Source organism: Geospiza fortis, unplaced genomic scaffold, assembly GCF_000277835.1.
Source record: "Geospiza fortis unplaced genomic scaffold, GeoFor_1.0 scaffold399, whole genome shotgun sequence".
Classification (NCBI taxonomy): Eukaryota; Metazoa; Chordata; class Aves; order Passeriformes; family Thraupidae; genus Geospiza; species Geospiza fortis.
Genome location: NW_005054560.1, coordinates 385,283 through 402,705, shown reverse-complemented (window position 1 = coordinate 402,705; position 17,423 = coordinate 385,283). Strand labels below are relative to the sequence as shown.

The following is a 17,423-nucleotide window of genomic DNA, read 5'->3' as shown; positions in this document are numbered from 1 at the left end:
AATGCAGTGTGCTGCTTCTCTCCTGCAGCATGACAAATCACATGAGGAGCAGACAGCAGAATGTCACTCATGACCCATGGCACTCCAACACCTCCCCCCAGAACTCTGCAGCACAGGTAAAGCTAACTGTGCTAAAAAAAAGCTAATTTTTTATTTTTCTTGTTTGTACCTTCCCTTCCAAAAAAGCCCCAATAAAGCAAGAAAAATTTATCCCAACAGCCATTATCACAGGCACATTTAAATGTTTGCTGGATATGGCTTTGTATTCACAATTTTTTCTTCTGGCAGAAACTGCAAGTGCTTTGTTTCTATAATTAAGACAAAAATTATTCATTTGCTGCATTTGCTTTTTTCTCTTCTTTTTACCTGGAGTTTCCTTTGCAGTGAAGGAACAGTTTTTCTCTGAATAACCATTTTTCTACAGCCCTGGGGAAATCTCAGCAATCTCTTTTAGAAGCAATGCTCTGGTCCACAGCAGCCAACTGTAACAATGCCCTTGTTTTGTATTTCAGGTGTGTGTTCAAGATGATTTGGGATGCAGTACTTCATTTATATTTGCTCTCAGAGCTCTGTCTAGACAAGTGGTACCAGACTCCTGGGGAGGTCCTGCACACCCCATCTTCACAGGTGTCAAACATTCAGTGGCCACCCAAAAAGGGACTGAACTTGGGAAAAGCATTCAATACATATTTTCCCTGCAGGTGAAAACCTCCCCCATGTGCTCTAAAGACTATACAAGATTAAGCAAGGGCTCTATGATTCATTTTGCTGGTAGCAAAATCTTAAAAAAGCCCAAACAACTAAACCCTTTAAAGTGAGGAAGCCACAGAGCCCATGATGTTAGTGAGGAGATGAAAGGAAGTTTCTAAAGCAGAGCAAGGCACATGGGTATTTGGAGATGACAACTTAATCTCATTTTCCTACACTGCAATACAGATGATGGGCAACAGCCTCCAAAGATTAGATTTAAGGAATCCAATGGAAATCCACCCTCAAAAAATCATATTTAGGGAATTCAACACAAATCCAGCCCAGGTTTTCATTTAAACAAACAAAGAACACAGCATTGAGAAGAAGGAAAATGACCAACAGTGTTCTGTTTAGCAAAATGGATGATAAAAGGGGCACAATGAGAAAGCTCCACTCCATGAAAACTGAAATAAAGAGCTGAGGTTAGATGAATGTCTGTCAGTTTAATCTCCGGCAAAACTAACAGCACAATAAGACCCTTCTACAAAAGAAAGGCTCAGGGGTGTCCCAGCACAGGGTTTCAGGTCAGCACTTGAAATATTTTGACAGAGCTCTGCAGGAAACACTATACCCTGCTTCAGCCAGGGATTTGCATCTCCTACTCACACCAACTGTACTATTTTTTAAAAAATACATACCAACACTAGCATTCCTCTAAAGATCTATATCTCCCTCTGCTGAACAGATAAAGAGAACAGCAGCCTTGATGGGAACTGCCAACTGGGTTTTTAACCTTTGTATTCCACAGATTCCCTATAGCTCAAAGTTACAGATGACATTTGCCAGGTTATGGATAATGGTCTTTACACACTGGGGACATTTTGTTACTGACTTGTCTAAAGCTTTTGATACAGCAGCCCATAAAACCTTCACCCTAAATAACTTGTCTTACATGAAGGAGAGAAGGAGGAGACATAAAACATTAGATATTAATCAGTTGAGAAAAGGGCTCTGATGGGAGAGGGAAGTAAAACAGATTTCTCTAGAGTTCTTTTGAAACTTCGACCTTTATGGTTTTAAAGGGCTATAGCAATTTCTCACAGGAGTAAGGGATATATGGTTTTTGTGCAATTCAAGGGTTGTTGTCTATCAGACCGTCGGAGAAACAAAATATTCAGTACACACAAGCAAGGTTTACTAATGCTACAAAACTAATGAAGAAACAGCAGTAATAACCTGCAGTTTTGGAAAGAACTCATTCTTTACATCTGAAAGAGCAGAAAACAATGATGCACTGTTCAGATGCAACATTCAGTTATGCTCCTAACACAGCTTTTCTCACAGACTATGTAAATGAATAACTCTACATGCACTAGTGCCTGTAAGCTGAGTCCAAAATAAATTTTATTACACCTATAACATGTGAAGAACAGTCATTTTATGGTAAAAGGTGCTTCAATCCCTGCTGTTTAAATGGACTAGACCTTGGAAGAGATGAAACTTCTTACATGAGCAACTTCTTACTTGTACATGGAGTGCTGGGTACATCTACCAAAGCTAAAAATACCATGGCACTTGCTGAACACATCTCTCTCAATTCAAGATACATACTGCACACAACAAACACTCTTCTCAATGCTAAAGCCACGTCAGCTCTGGTTCTTGAAATAATCGAAGTTGCACAAGTTACAGAGCTGTGATGGAGGGCAGCACAGTCAGATTCCCTGGAACCACACACTCCAACAGGTCAAGATCATGTAGACAAGGGCTTGAGGCATTACAAAAGATGGATGTAAAAGGAACATCCTCCCTAGGATTTTAAGAGTGCATTTATGAAGCTTTCAGGTTTCTGTTATATTAGCAGGCATTATACAAAGGGAACCAAACAGGCTTCAGAGCAGTCAAAACAGCTCTAAGGAAAGGAAAGTGCAGGCTCCTGAGAACCTGAGTTGGCCAAATTATCAGTCAAACCTGATTTTAGTCCAGAACTACATTTTGCTTCACTAGCCTGAGGAGATATTAGTGTTAACTAGCTTCTGGAGATGATGATCTGATTCATTATCTAAACTGGCCTCACAGCAGACTCCACAGGAAGAGAGGAAGGATATTAAAAGTGTTACAATTGCTAAAATCCAAGCTTCAGATAAGAAGGCTTAAACCAAAGGCATGGTAGATTGTGTATACAGAGGAAACAAGCACAGGAAAGTGATAATACACAGATATCCAAGGTGGAGAAGAACCAACATACCCTAAGTAGGCAATGAAACAAGTAATGTGAAAAGCATCTGGATTTGCCCGTGCATCTACAGTCTCATTTTCTGTCATTTTTTTGAGCTTTAAATGGCTGACACAAACCTTGCCCAACCATTTAAAACTCTCCTCTTAAAGACTCATGCAATGTTTAGATGGTCAGACACTATGAAAAGATGCCTTTGAGAAGAGAGCCCACACTGCACTCACTGGTTACAGATTTTCCTGTGCTATGTGACAATCTTCACCAGTTAGGATGGAAGCACAGTACCCAAATAAAAGGCTGGAACAGTTAATCTGTGCAGTATGAACAGGAGAAAACACAGGAAACCATTACAGAGGATGTCATTCCAAAGAGCAATTCCTTTGAATGAGCTACCAGTAAAACTGCAGAGGTTGGAAAGCATTAAACTCTTAAGGGATACAGCAACAGCTAGCAGCAAAAGCAATTTGGCATTCTGAGAAAAAGATGAATGTTGGAGTTGGCTATCTGTTCCTGAATTCCAAGGCTCATTTCAATTTAAATTTGAATTTCGTCACATTGACTAAATGACTTCTGTGCCAGTTGTAAGACAAAATGTTCACAAAAAGAATATTTAAGCAAACAATTAGCACGCTCATTTCTGCCAATGACAGATTTATCCTTTTCTCTAGAGAATCAAATGGAGCTTTTCAAGTTCATTTTATTCATTCACTTGTTACTGAAGTGGGATGACCTCTGGGACAAAGTTAGGAAACTCCCCAGTAGGTCTCTATATTGTTAGTCACTATTCATTGCAATTGCTTTATCCAAGACAAGTCAGATACTGCTTTTTCTGTGTAAGTAAAAAAGTTCTATCAGCTCTTGAACTCTTAGGGCTTATGTGAAAATTGCACATGAGACACATCCTGCACACTGATGAGAGGTTTCACATCCCTTTGTGATTTCCTAGGAAGCAGTGGCAGCAAGGCAGGAAGACACTACCTGACAGATCTGGCAGCATCTCTGATGTGCAGGAACAGAAAAATCAGCTTAACTACAAAGATCTTAAGTTCAAATAACATGGTATAAGGTGCAGTTCTTCTCACTGTCAGTCCTGAGCAGAAGTACAATGTGATCCACCTACCAGAGCCAGAAAGATGGTCTTCACCAATCTTTGTCCTTCACCAAGGACAGCAGAAGGCTTGGTTTGATATCTCACCTTCATTTACATCACAGGGTCCATGAACAGGGATGACATGTAAGTCAAACCTTCAAAGATTTGTCCTCATATAAAACATCCCACAAAACTCAGTGTTTCCACTACAGTAAGTACTTTGGGACAGAAATATGATCACAGTCTTACTGGCCAAAAATACAGATTCCTCCAAAGAACCCTTAACTGACTGAAGTGCTGTATATGTTTTCCAATGCAAAGCAAACAAAGGCTTTGCAGTGAATTCTGGAATGAGTTTGCATGAAAGGTGACAAATGTGCACTTCCAGAACACAAATCTTGTCCTCTGCTTCCCCTGCCAACAGCCTCAGAGATCATGGACTAGAGGAAGGTTTATTATTATCTACCCACAAAATGAAAAGACACACTGCAGGTAAAGTCCTATCCAAGTAATGGGCAAGCCCTGAACTGCTGCATGCCACTGCTTTCATCAAGGTTGAACTCTAAGCACTCACTGCTGTGAAGTTTTTCACAGCCTAACCTTTGTCTGTGCCTTTAAACACTGAACTCAATTCATACACTGAAGGTAATCTCGTAGCTCAAGCCCAAGGAAGCTGCCTAACTCCACCCTAAACATGCCATATATTCACACAAATAGATCCTTCCTGAGTCACTGCAGGCTTTCAACAGAACACACTGCTCACCCATGAGAATCTATTAAGGTAAGACCTTGCTCTCAGCTGGAAAACATTAATTCTCTTCCAAAAAGGCACGGTACCTTCTTGGTCATTAATACCCCATCATTCTTCTTTGCTGAGTGACAAGGCAGGTAAGTCACCTGACTGAGACAGGTGAGACAAGATCTGAGACAATGTACAAGGCTAACTCTACAGGGAGATGTTTGGAAAAGAGAAATCATTGCTCCAGTTACTGCAACAGAAAAATCAATATTTCACTGGCCAGGATAGTCTCCAAAGTGGCCCCACTTGGACACCAGGTATATTAGAAAAATGGAATGATGATGATAAAAAAGCCACTTTTGACCCTGAAGTGTAAGTGCATCAGGGTGCTGCAGAGACCTTAAGGGGTGGGTAAATAGCTGCAAATGAAAACAAAGCTGTTGACACAACAACAGGAATCCTTCACAATGCTGCTACTGATCCCTAGCTTTAAATTAGTTTTGTGACCATTCAAAACCAGAATACAACACCACTGTGCAATGCTAAGGATGGTGCACAGGAAACATCCTTAAACAGCCTGGAAAACGTTGTGGGGAAGGACAAAACCACCTTCAAAGGAAAAGCAGAAAGGGGAGAAGGGAATAAGGAAGAGAGAGAGTTGGTAAGAGAGGAGAAGTTCAGCATTAAGAGCACACCTCATATTCACTGAAGGTTTGCCCCTTGTTAGTGAACACTGGCATTGATGCAGGCTGCCAAAAGCCTGTCTGGGGCTGGCACTGGTGCTCAATGGATCAGGGAATAACCTAATGCAGAAAAAAGGCAGTTCAGTTTTGGCCATGCAATTGGTAGAGTGAAGAAGAGATGGAAAAGCAAAATCTGGGGTGTTTAGGAGGGAATACGGCATCTCCAACGTAGGCAGCCTCCAACTCTGCTGCTCTAAGTAGTAAGATCAGCATCAATCAGCACCACCCCACTTTTTCCCTGCTGTGGTCATTTCATCTGAACCCACACTATTAAGAGTTTGTGACAACATAGCAAAGCTGTTTTAGAGACTGATCAAAGCTAAAACTAATGCAGCAAAACCTTAAGTTCTGACTATGCTGCAGCTGTTCTGTTGCTATCCTGTCCATATGTGTTTCTCTGCTGCTTGCACTTATTTTGTGAAGCTCCTGGAGAGGAGACAGTCTCTGTCCTGCATCTCTGCAGCCCTGAGAATCCTCTCTCAGCCCTCAATCCAACCTGGCAGATTTGTGGGTCCTACAGGGAAAAAAAATACAGTGTTTGAGGAGATGATGCACCTGATGTCATAGAAACTTCAGATCTCTGAATTCTTACAAAACCTCTGCATAATATATGGGAAATAAAAAGTCAGTGGTAGCTGCTGACACTATTACAGCAGGCTGGGAATAAAACATTCCTACTATCAATAGCCACACTGAGCTCACTGGAGTTAGCAGACAGTCTGATCTCACCCAGACTGCACAACTTGGCCATTCCAGCTGCGAAGTGCATGATGCATTTTCAGCCTTTAGTTTTCTTTTTAAAGCAGGGAAACAGCACTGCTAGAAAATATATGGGTTAAGGACATCAGTGCTATTGCTGAGGCAGAACAATAATAACTTCAGCCATGATTTATATAGCTAATTTCAGAATAAAACCCTATCTGTTTTAAAAAGAGGAAAAGACCACAGAATGACCTGATTTTGTATTTGGCAGTGATTACAGTTTATACTGGACAATGTTTCAACTCAGTAAGCATGCAAATAGAATATTTTATTAAAGTAACAGACAAAAGGGGTCTTTTCTTCTTTATGTGCCCTCTCCACTGCAACAGATTTTATCAGGCTGCAGCCAGACACACCAGCTTTCCTCTCACCTGAAGTGCCTGATTTTAAGTGAATTACTTCTCAAACCAATATCCATTTCTCTCTTCTATAGGCTCTATTTCTAGTTTATGGCCCATTTGTTCTGTTTTAAGCTACCCAAGATAATTTTTTTTTGCTCATCTAAAAGCTTCAGTGTGAAGAGTCCAGAAAAGAAACTTATATATCATCCACATTAGATGCTAATCCTGGGATTTGCTTTTATAGTAGCATCTAAAGCTTGTTTTCCTACATCATCTGAAGCCAACTCAGTGCTCTCTACTAGAGAAGACTGTTCCTCACGGAGATATACAGTCTAACAACACTTTTAAAGATGGTTACATTTAAATGAAAGCATCACAGCAAATCCTGTGACAGAACCCCCCCATTTCACTCACTGTGCCACAAGGTTCACAGCCCGACTTTGCTCCCAAATCCACTCCTATAGTCCTTCAGTTCCCTCCTTTCATTTGGCAATGCAGCATGGAAACTGGGTGCAGGTGGAAATGCTTTTATAAACCCAGACTCTGGTTCAAGATTCCCTACAGAGAATGAAGCAAAGTCAGGCTGTGAACCCTGTGCTGCCTCAGCTCACTTAATTCATGCCATGTGCTGGTAGATCTCTAAGGGACCTCCCTTACAATTTTTCTGTAAAAGAGAGTTTTAAAATTGGACAAGGCAGAAAGGTTCCCCTCAACCTTTCACCTGTGCACAATCATGGGCTGTGTGGGCAAACAGCCAAAATATTACAAACAAGTGAGAAGAAATGTAAGATAAGGACAGGGTGGAAAGGACAAGGACCTTAAGATGGTCATCCTATTTCTGTGGTGAAGGCAAGGGAGGAACCAGCACAGAGATGCTGAGGCATCTGATTAGGAAAACCCACTTCAAGGAGCCATTCTGAACAGATGGATGCAATTGGGCAAGATGCATCTGTCAAGGGCAAAGAAGAGCTTTTCTTAAGCAAGGCGTGAAAGAACAGGACATTATGAAAAGATGCTCCAGCTTTATGAATGGTTAAGAGAGAACCTTTAAAGAAAATAAAAATGTCAACTCTGAAAAAATTTCTACTTCAGTCAAAATTGCATTGCTTAAAGAAGTTATGCTGGCTTTCAGCTATTCTGCATATAGAAAAAAGGAACTGAGATGTGTATGTAATTAATAGTGCAGTAAATCAATTCACCTCTTCCTTTTATAGCTCAAATATTACGTACCAATACTCCCTCCCTAACCATTTTATGAATTGTTTACCTCACCATGTCTTAAACTATAGATATATACATATATACACACAAAAATACAGACACATATATAGCATTAAGCTCCATCAAATCAAAAATAAATTGAGAGTATATACAGAAACAGCACTTCTGTTTAAATACAATACAAGACTGTGTGGGGCATGAAATGCTCAGAACTCTTGGCTCTTCTATCCTTGAATAAACCACTGAATAAGTAACTGAAACAGTTTTCAAAATGTGAAAATCCTCTTAGCATGTGAGTAAGCCCAGGCAGGGCTAAGACAGCTTTCTAAAATTGGCCACTACACTGATCACTGAATTAGTGTTTAGTATTGTGGACTGCTCATTTTTATTTCTGCTGGGGGCAAACAGGAGTGATCAAGTCTGTGTGCCCTGTTCCCTGCTTGTTTTTTCCAGTACTACTCAAGGAAGTCAGCTTTGACTCTTCCTTTATTAATTTTATAGCCTATGTGACAACTCATGCTATTCAACAGTTATGTTCCTTTTTCCACAAACTAAATGAAATTATTAAGCAAGACTAGCTGAAGCTGATGGAGAAGAAAAACCTTTGTCTCCATCATAACACATTAAACCTGACTGTTTTACTACATGGGATATGAAAGTAGACACTAACTCATTTCTTTGCTCTGATTATTTTTTAGGAGTTCACAAATAATGTCTTTCAAGATCCCAGTATTTCTTTTAATATGCCCCATTTTCCCCACACGTATTTATGGCTGAAAGATCAATTAGAATTTCATTGTGGGAAGTAATTTCCATTGGTTCAATTACCCCATGTAATTGTTTCAGCAATCATAGTATCAATCAAATATCCATTTTAATTTTTATTTAGAGATTCAATTACCAAACATCAAGCAGATGTAAACACTACAAATACCCTTTTACCCCTCAGCATCCTCTAAATCATAGAAGCACTCATGCAGTCCTTTAAAACCTCCATGAAGCTTTCAGGGCTCCCTAATACTTTCTCAACACACTTGCTGAGGACAAACCCAGTCTGTTAGATCTAGGTGTGGGGACAGAGACACTCCCACCTGCTCCTACCCCCATGAGCCCTCCAGCTCCAAAAACCTTCCTTGATTTATCTCTGCCTTATCTCCCCTCTGCCTTTCAGGTGGCAAGAATCCCAGTTACCTATTTATCAAGAAGAATTCTGTTTCATAGTTCTTTTACAGGTATATTTTAATCAGTGGCTGATCCATTTGGAGCTAGTGCTCATCTTTTCCTAGAGAGGCCCCTTCTCATTCAAATGCTGCTAGTGGGTATTGTTGTTCAACTATTTTTACATGTAATTCACTAAACTTCAGAGAGATGCCTGTCAAGCAAGTCAATATTTTACACTCCAGCTTGAATCCATTTTTGGATTCAAAATGCAAGTTTATTTTTTGCCTCATAAGAGTTACAACCAAAGGAGAACCGGCCTGGAAATGAGAACACCTGAATGAAATGGCAAACCAGTGGTTGCAAGAATGATCAACATATCTCCCAGAGTCCAGAGAGAACAAATGTTGTCAGAACATGTAGTTACAAGTCCATTAAAATTCCCCAAAGAGAAAGAAATGCAGAGTTGGTTAAACATTTATAGGCACCCGTGAGTTTTAGTTACTGTATGCATAGCACAGTACAGCTTCCTCCCTAAGTGACATCTGCTCTGCTCTCAGATCTTTGTGTTATCACCAAGAACCATTTAATCTAAGTGAATAAAAGGCTCCTTGTGCCTTCCCCACTGACTAATTCAAAAAAATAAAAATGTTAACAGCCATCTTTGCCCAGCCTAGGAAAACATGAGCCCACCACAGGGATTGTAGTTGGAGCTACGGGAACATGCACAGCAACAGCTTTACAGCACTCTTCAGGTAAAACCAGTTAAAATTCCCAGTATGGCTTTGTAGCATTTATAGAGAAATATTATAAATCAGAAAGAGCAGCTCTCATCATGATAACACATTGAGACTCCCAGAGCTGAGCTCTGCCTGGTTGCCTTAGAGATTTCAACAAATGCACTGGATGATTTCTTTACCTGCCTCATTTCTGATAAAGGCACCCAAATGAAAAAGCCAGGCTGGGGCATGACATTGACACAGCACTGTTGCACTTAAAATGTCTCTGAGTAAAACTTCTCAACTGCAAAGACACTTCAGTCTTGGGCACAGCAGCCAACCTCACATCTCTGGGGAGAATAAGGAATAAAGGAAGGAAGAAACAATATCCCTTTGGCCCAAATCCCTTTTACCTACCTGCACAGCCAAAAGCTAGGTGGTACCTAGAAGATGGGCTGAATTTGACACAACACACGTTAGCCTTGGCCTCAATGCTTGCAACTGAGTTGTCCAAGTTGGTAGACCACAGTTTCACTAGAGAAAGGGAAAGAGAAACATGAATAAACAAAAACCAACAAAAACATGAACTTCATCTGAAAGGCCTAAAATCTAGTTATTTCATAAATAAGATTCTGGAAAGCCTCAGTTGCTAAGATGTTAGTGAGTCTAAAGGGTCAGCTGTCACTGGTGGTTGGTAAATTTGAGAATATTCTCAAGTCCACATTGTAAATATCAGAGCAGGTGATTAACCACACGCTACAATCTCAGTGCTTGAGGTTACTGCAGTGCTGATTCATACAATCAAGCACAGGAAGGCTTATATTCTTTTTTGTTCCTTCTCCCTGTGCTGGGATGCAAGAACTCCATGATCCACAGCAAAATTGCTTTGCACAGAATAAATATACCTAATTGCAGGCAGAGTGAGTGAGAACAACTTGTTTTATTCTTGAGAAACTGGCACAGACAGGAGAGAAATCAGTATGTTGGCTTCCTATGATGCAATAATCCCTTGGTACAAGAACTTCACTGTTCTATGAGAGTACCACATGAACACTGATTAAACTATGTGCTAGAATGGGCTCTTCCACTAAGCACTCCAGTGCTTCAGAGAATGACCAACAAAAAACACCAGGGCTTTTCAAACCACAGCCTTCACCACCTGCCAGGAACACTTCAAGCACCATTTAACCTTAAGATGAAGAGTGCCAGGTGCTCCTCACATAGTTAATCTTATTATTAAAAGCTAAACAATGCACTGCCTTTGGCCCAGATAAAGAAGCAGCAGATTGGCATCAAGCCCCACTGATTCATACAAGGCAGAAAAGACTTAAACATCTCCCCTCCCTCTTTTCTTGATGAGTGGATCAAGCTGTACAATCTGAGGCTGGAAGCAAAGCAAGCTATGTTAAACATATTATTAACATATGTTAAATATATTATCAATGTTAAACATGCACTTGCTACATGAAGGGTTAAAATCCCCTCAAGAGCTCCCCTTGAGCTGCAAGGGCTTCTTCAGATCTGTGGCCAACAGATCCTCCAGTCTTTCTTACTGAGAAATCACTTTGGAGGTGAAGTGAGCAAAAATGGCAAAACAACAAGAACCTTGCAAGCCACTGTGATCAATACTTGAGAGATCAGCAATTTTATGGGGTGTCCCCCATGCTCTGAGGAGCCCTCTGTGTCACCTGTTGGCCAGCATTTCCCAGGGGCTTTGAGGGAGAAAGGTTTCCAGCTGGATTATCCAAGGATTTTAGAAGATGCAGGAAAAGGAGGAACACTGGCAGGTTGGTTCCAGTGCTCTTTCTGACAGTATGGCAAGCAATGAAAGCAGCAAGGCTGGGCTGTTTCTGACCATACAAGGATGGAGGAAACAGCTCAGCTCAGAGCACACCAAAGAATCACTGTAAATACAGCACTGTGTGGATATCTGGCAGCTGCCTGGAGCCATCAGAAAGCAGCACACACAGACACCAGCAGAAATACAAACCCCAGGGGCATACTCGATTTGCCCAGAAGCATTATGTAAAATTCAATGAAAACAGCACCCAGCCTCAGGTTGGTTTTCAGAAATAAATGCATTCTCATTGATCAGAGCTATAATACTCATCCTAAACACCTGGCTACATTTCTAAATGAAACAAAAGCCTTGCAAGCATGGCTTAAGAAGCTCTCTTCTCCCAGGCAAGATGGGATGATAAAGCTTCTCCACCATATTCTGCACTTGGGGACAGAGGGGAACAGGGAAGAATTTTGGAAAACAAGAAAATATTTACATTTTGCTTAAATGAACAGACACCAAGAGATAATAGTCTAAGTTCTGGTGGCAGTAAAGGCCATCAAGTTTCTGGATGAGATAAGAAGCAAATAAAACATGTTTATGAGAGAACAGTGTCAGCAGACAACACCACTTCAACTTGAGGAGTGTGGAGTGGGTACAAGACCTCAAGTTCAGAGCAATACTCTGCCAAAATCTAGTATTAAAACAACACAGGCTTTCTTTGAAGCTTTCCACCCAGGTACTTAAAGCTGCATCCAAAGCAGCCAAGTCTCTCCTTGACCCCCCAAGCAAACAAATGGCCATCTGGAACCAGCTCAGCATCAAAAGCTAATTGAGGGCTCTGTTTCAGCTTGGCTCCTTTTTTTCATTCAAGCTTGCAGGTCATAAACTGAGCTATTTAATCTGGTGAAGAGACAATCCATGTGCTCAAAGTCATCATAATATTTGTTACGACTGACAGGCACAGATTAGAGCCTGCAATTTCTGTGATCTAACTGCTGTGAGATATGCAGGGCTCCAATTATATCTTAGTCAGTACCATAAAAAGGATAGATGGGACACATAACAACACATAATGAAACATGTCAAGTTTTACCTAGAACTGCCCATTATTTTTTAAAAAGAACTGACAGGTTAATAAAGCATAATCCATAAGGGTAGAGTTTATTTGCTGTAGCTTTCATGGGTTTTGCTGAGGTCGAGGCAGTAATTATCCAACACAGATGTCTTGGTAACATCCAGAACTGTGCTGATGAGACAAGCAACCATCTGAGATTGACTATTTCTGAAACACATGTTCTCAAAGCATATTTTCTCTCATTTTGCAGCTGCTGAGAGACATCTTCATGTGGCTAAATACTTACCCCTCACTATTGTATTAAAAAGATGCCTCCAGAACAGCTTTTTCAGTTTAAAATGTTTCAGCCTTTTCAATATTTTTTTTAGTTGAAGAATTACACCAATTGTGTAAGTCCATCAATTAATTTTCCATGCATCAGTTCTGTGTCTAAACACTGACTAGAAGAAGCAGAAGCCTGTACTACAATAGCTGAAGGTTGATGCTCACAGTTGGTACACAGAGTAAGGATGTTTCATCCAGCCTGTCACTTGTGAGTTCTTATCTGCTCATCTGCTGCTACTCTGGAGAAGCTCTAAGCCAGGAATAGGATCCTGCTACCAGAAAATTCATTTGCAGAGATTAGCAGAATCCCTAGGAAAGGGAAAAGCTGCTGAATTGTACTGCTAGGCAAAATTTTGGATCCACTGCCTCATGCAAGGGTCAGGAAGGTGGTGTAAACTGATGACTGGCAGTAGGCAGTGACTGCAGGGCACTCTTTGCATAAGGCACAGACTTTACTGTCAATAAAAAATAAATATCCACATCATCTTGACTTCTTCAAGGCACTTCCACTAAATCAATCCAACAACCTCACAAATCTCCAGAAAATTACTGAATTTTTAGCCAGAAAAATGACCAAACTGAAGGTTCAACTTGATATTTTGAGAGCAATAAATACCTACACCTCAAGTCAACAGAAGCTGAAGGAATGAAATATCAATGAAAATGAAGTCCCAAACAATCCTGTGGAAGTTGGTGGAGCAGACTGAGCTGCAGTTCTCAGGCCATTTCCCCTCTGTAGAAGGCTTTTTTTAAATGAAGCCCTACCTGCATATCTGTGTTGTCTTGCTGAATTAAGTGCACTTAAAAAAAATAGCTGCAGGACCAGTACCAGGGTCTCATTTATTGAGGCAGTATGGATATTACTTTCCTTAGATGTAATGAGACACAGGCCAGCATTCTTCTTGGCATGAGACAATGAAAAGCAACTATTGCTACAAACTCAGAGCTCTCAGGTGCTCCTGCTCTATCCTACCTCTCACTTTTGAGCCAGGAATAATGAAGGAACTACAGATACAAAACCATGCCTCTTTCTTAATTTGAATTTATCAGTGCTTCTTCTATTTTCTTCAGTTTCAGAGAGCTTCAAAAACAAAGACCACAGAAACATTTGATCACTCCCAAAAAATGCATCTATCCCAGTGAAGACAAATTCTACTCACAGAGCATCACCAAATATTTCATTGTCCCTCATCTACTAACTGTACCATGGCCATAAAACTCCACCCCCAATGCAGAACACACAGCTGAAAGTCATTAGCTAAGTGTATTAACTCAGCCCTGTTCTGGTACTTTGATGGCATCATTTTGTCTTCACAAAATTCATCTTTTCTTCTCCAAGAGCACAAATTCACCCTTTCCTACTTACATGAGTATCACAGCTCCTGCCATTATTATGTGCATAAAAGAATTTCAATTAAGGCTGTGCCTATTCCCCAAGCTCCTTGTAGAACAAGTAAACACCAATTTTGCTCACTGCTATCTAGTTAGAGTATACCTTTGGGTCCCTACAGACATACACAAGTACCTTTGCCCCTTGAAAAAGAGAGTGCATAACAACTGTAGATGAAAGTGAAGGGTTTGTACGCACACTAGTTATTCTAAGTACAATAATGCTTTTATGCTGTCATTATCTGCTGTGAAAGTAGGAAGATCTTCCACAGATAAGCATATTCTGGATTATTTTCATCTCACAAGATGGACAATGCAAGAACCCGGGGCCCAGGGATGCTGCTGCTAATTACAGGAGAATAATTTTCTGCCTAATAGCACTGTTAGCATCCCCTTTGCAGTGCCTGAGCCCTGGCAGAGGGAGCTGAAAAGCACAGGATTTTTCATTCATAAGCACCTTCTCCAACACACATCTACTTTCAGAATTAGCTTCTGACTTGAAAAGGAAGAGGAGAGACAGGCAGATACACAGGCAAGCAGGAAGAACTGGCAAAGCTGTCTCTTTTTTGGCTGCCTTGTCCTGACCACTTGACAGGGAAATGAGATACTTGTGCTTTGTGATGAGATTAGCTCCTGCACGTCCGGTGTGGCCTCAAAGGAGCAGAGAAATCAAAGAGGACAGGAAAAGTAGATAAAGGATCTTTCCTGCCAGACACTCTACCTGGCCACACATGTATTATTGTGTATTAAAACTGACCAGAACTCAACCAAACCACCATGAACATGAGCAGAAGGATGGAATTTTAAGTTAGGCAGGTTACAATGAAGATATTTGTCATGGTGTTACCATTCCCTCACATTTAATCCTTCCAGTGGGATCAAATGGAAGATGGACACTACAACATTAATGTGGACATTTTGCTGCTATTGATCTGTACCTCAAAAACTTCTAAAATCTCTGCTGAGACTCAATTTGTCTCTAAAGGGCTCTTAATATATGCAAATCACAGGCAAGTCATGGTAAAAAATAAAGGATAAAATGTTCCAGACCAGTTTTATCCACCAAAACCCCAATACACCTTCAAAAGACCTTTGTGAACTGAAATGCAGGTTATGTGGATCTGGAGGCTTTATTACAATAATTTCTAAGTAAACACTACACTTTTACAGACAATTACTGAAGAAGTGAGCAGTCAAACTGAAGACAGAAGCTCTGCTTGCAGCTGGGCTTTGCAAAACTGGACACCTTGTTAACATGCTAATAAATGCAGATCCACCTGCCAGATTAGCTTTTTATATGCATGGCAAGAGTGGGGTGCACTGATGAAGAGGCTGTTAACTTACAAGGTGAATATTCACTCCTGCTGCATTTAGGCAGACAGAAAACACACCTGTCTTCCACCAGAAAAGGAAGGGGAAGTGTACTGAAAACATTTTAAACTCACCTTAATATAAAATAATAAAAGAATTAAAGTTTTATAAATGGAATTACCAGCTTTGGGAACTGTAGTGACAGGACAAGGGGAAGGGTGAGATGGGCTATTGGGAAGGAATTCTTCCCTGTGAGGTTGCTGAGGCCCTGGCACAGGGTGCCCAGAGAAGCTGTGGCTGCCCCTGGCAGTGTCCAAGGCCAGGCTGGATGGGGCTTGGAGCAACCTGGGATAGTGCAAGGTGTCCCTTTCTCCAGCAGAGGCTGCAAAAAATGAGCTTTAAAGGTCCCTTCCAACCCAAACGATTCTATTATTGCCAAATGTAATTGAGGAACATTAATTTCTTCTGGAACAGCATTTTAAAGCTTTTTGGAAGGGGGAAGCAGCTGACAAAGTTTAGCACTGATGAAAAATTAATTTATCATTTCAAAGCAAATAATGAAGAGCTCTGTCCAGAGCTCTGTCAGCCCATCTGGGAGAAGTGATCCCCACCGCTTAGGAAAGGAACTTTTAAGCTCTTGCTGTTAAATAACTCTGATTTGATACTGTAAACATTACAGATAAAACTCTCATTCATTAGGTGTAGAATACCACACCTCCCTCAGTGCCATCCTCTTCTTTAGGAGCTTCCTACATAGAAGAGGAACATTTTTTGTCACCATGTAAGTAAAGGGCTTGGCCAAAGGGCTCTCCAAAAGTGCTCTTTCAAATAGGCCCAGGAGTGTGGAAGGCTGAGAGCTGCTCCCAGCACTCCTACTCAATCCACCATCCAGCTCCTTAGAGCTCCAAGAAACACAGTCTTTAACACGCAGAGCTACAGGTAAAAGAGCAGCAGGCATTCTTTAACTGCTGCTGTTTTACTGACAGCCTTGCTTTTGAAATATAAATACATGCTGTTCTTTTGAAAGGCCCTGAGGCTTTAACTCAACAAGTTTAACTAATGTTAAAACACATTTTGGTTTGTTTGGAGTTCAGGAGAACGTTAGCTGAGAGTACATTACACAAAAACATGTGAAGCAAGAGATGTTAATCCAAACAAAGCTTTTCCTTCTCCAAGATGCAAACTGTTCGGTAATATCTTGCCACATTACCTCAGCAATTACAATACTGAAGGCAGCTGAGGAATCAGCTACTTGAATTAACACATTTTTGTTCTTTCCATGGAATACACAGAGCCTATGTCTTCTGCAAAGAGATTGAAATAAAATAGTACCTTTGGCATCATCAGAGCCTGAAGCCAATAGCTTAGGGTCCATCAAGTTAAAGTCAACACTCCAGCACCTTTTCTCATGCTCCTGTTGAGAGAAACAAGAACAATATTGCAAGGTAGTGAGCTGTAATATGATAAAACAGTAAAGGAAAACACACATGTTTGGTATAAATTGTCAGCAGGGACCTGGAGAGAGAAGTTTACTATGTTTATCAGTTTTTCCAAAAATATTTTTTCTCCTAATCAGATTGATCCTACCAATATGCTAGACATGCCAGGAAAGCAGAAAACACTAGAATGGTGTTTTTTAAAAATAAAACTAATTTCATTTTTACTTGGAAAGAAAAAAAAAATCAGGACATACACATTAAAAACCTGGTTTTGCAGCATTATTTGACTGTCTGTGGTTCCACCACCAACTGCTGCATATCCTAGATTGTAGCTGTATCTTTCAATATTAATAAGCAATTTTTAAGTATCTCCCAATACTGACAAGATGCTCATTTCAAACAT

General features: G+C 40.6%; 1 protein-coding gene across 1 annotated transcript in view; it reads right to left on the bottom strand.

Moving 5' to 3' along the window:
• Positions 1 to 17,423, bottom strand: part of COP1 (COP1 E3 ubiquitin ligase) — a 119,147-nt gene that overhangs the window by 45,744 nt on the left and 55,980 nt on the right. Inside the window, exons 13-14 of the mRNA XM_005429630.3 lie at positions 16,914 to 16,995; positions 10,117 to 10,233 (exon numbers count right to left, since the gene is read on the bottom strand). Coding sequence (XP_005429687.2) covers positions 10,117 to 10,233; positions 16,914 to 16,995 — 199 coding nt within the window. The remainder of the gene's footprint in view (positions 1 to 10,116; positions 10,234 to 16,913; positions 16,996 to 17,423) is intronic.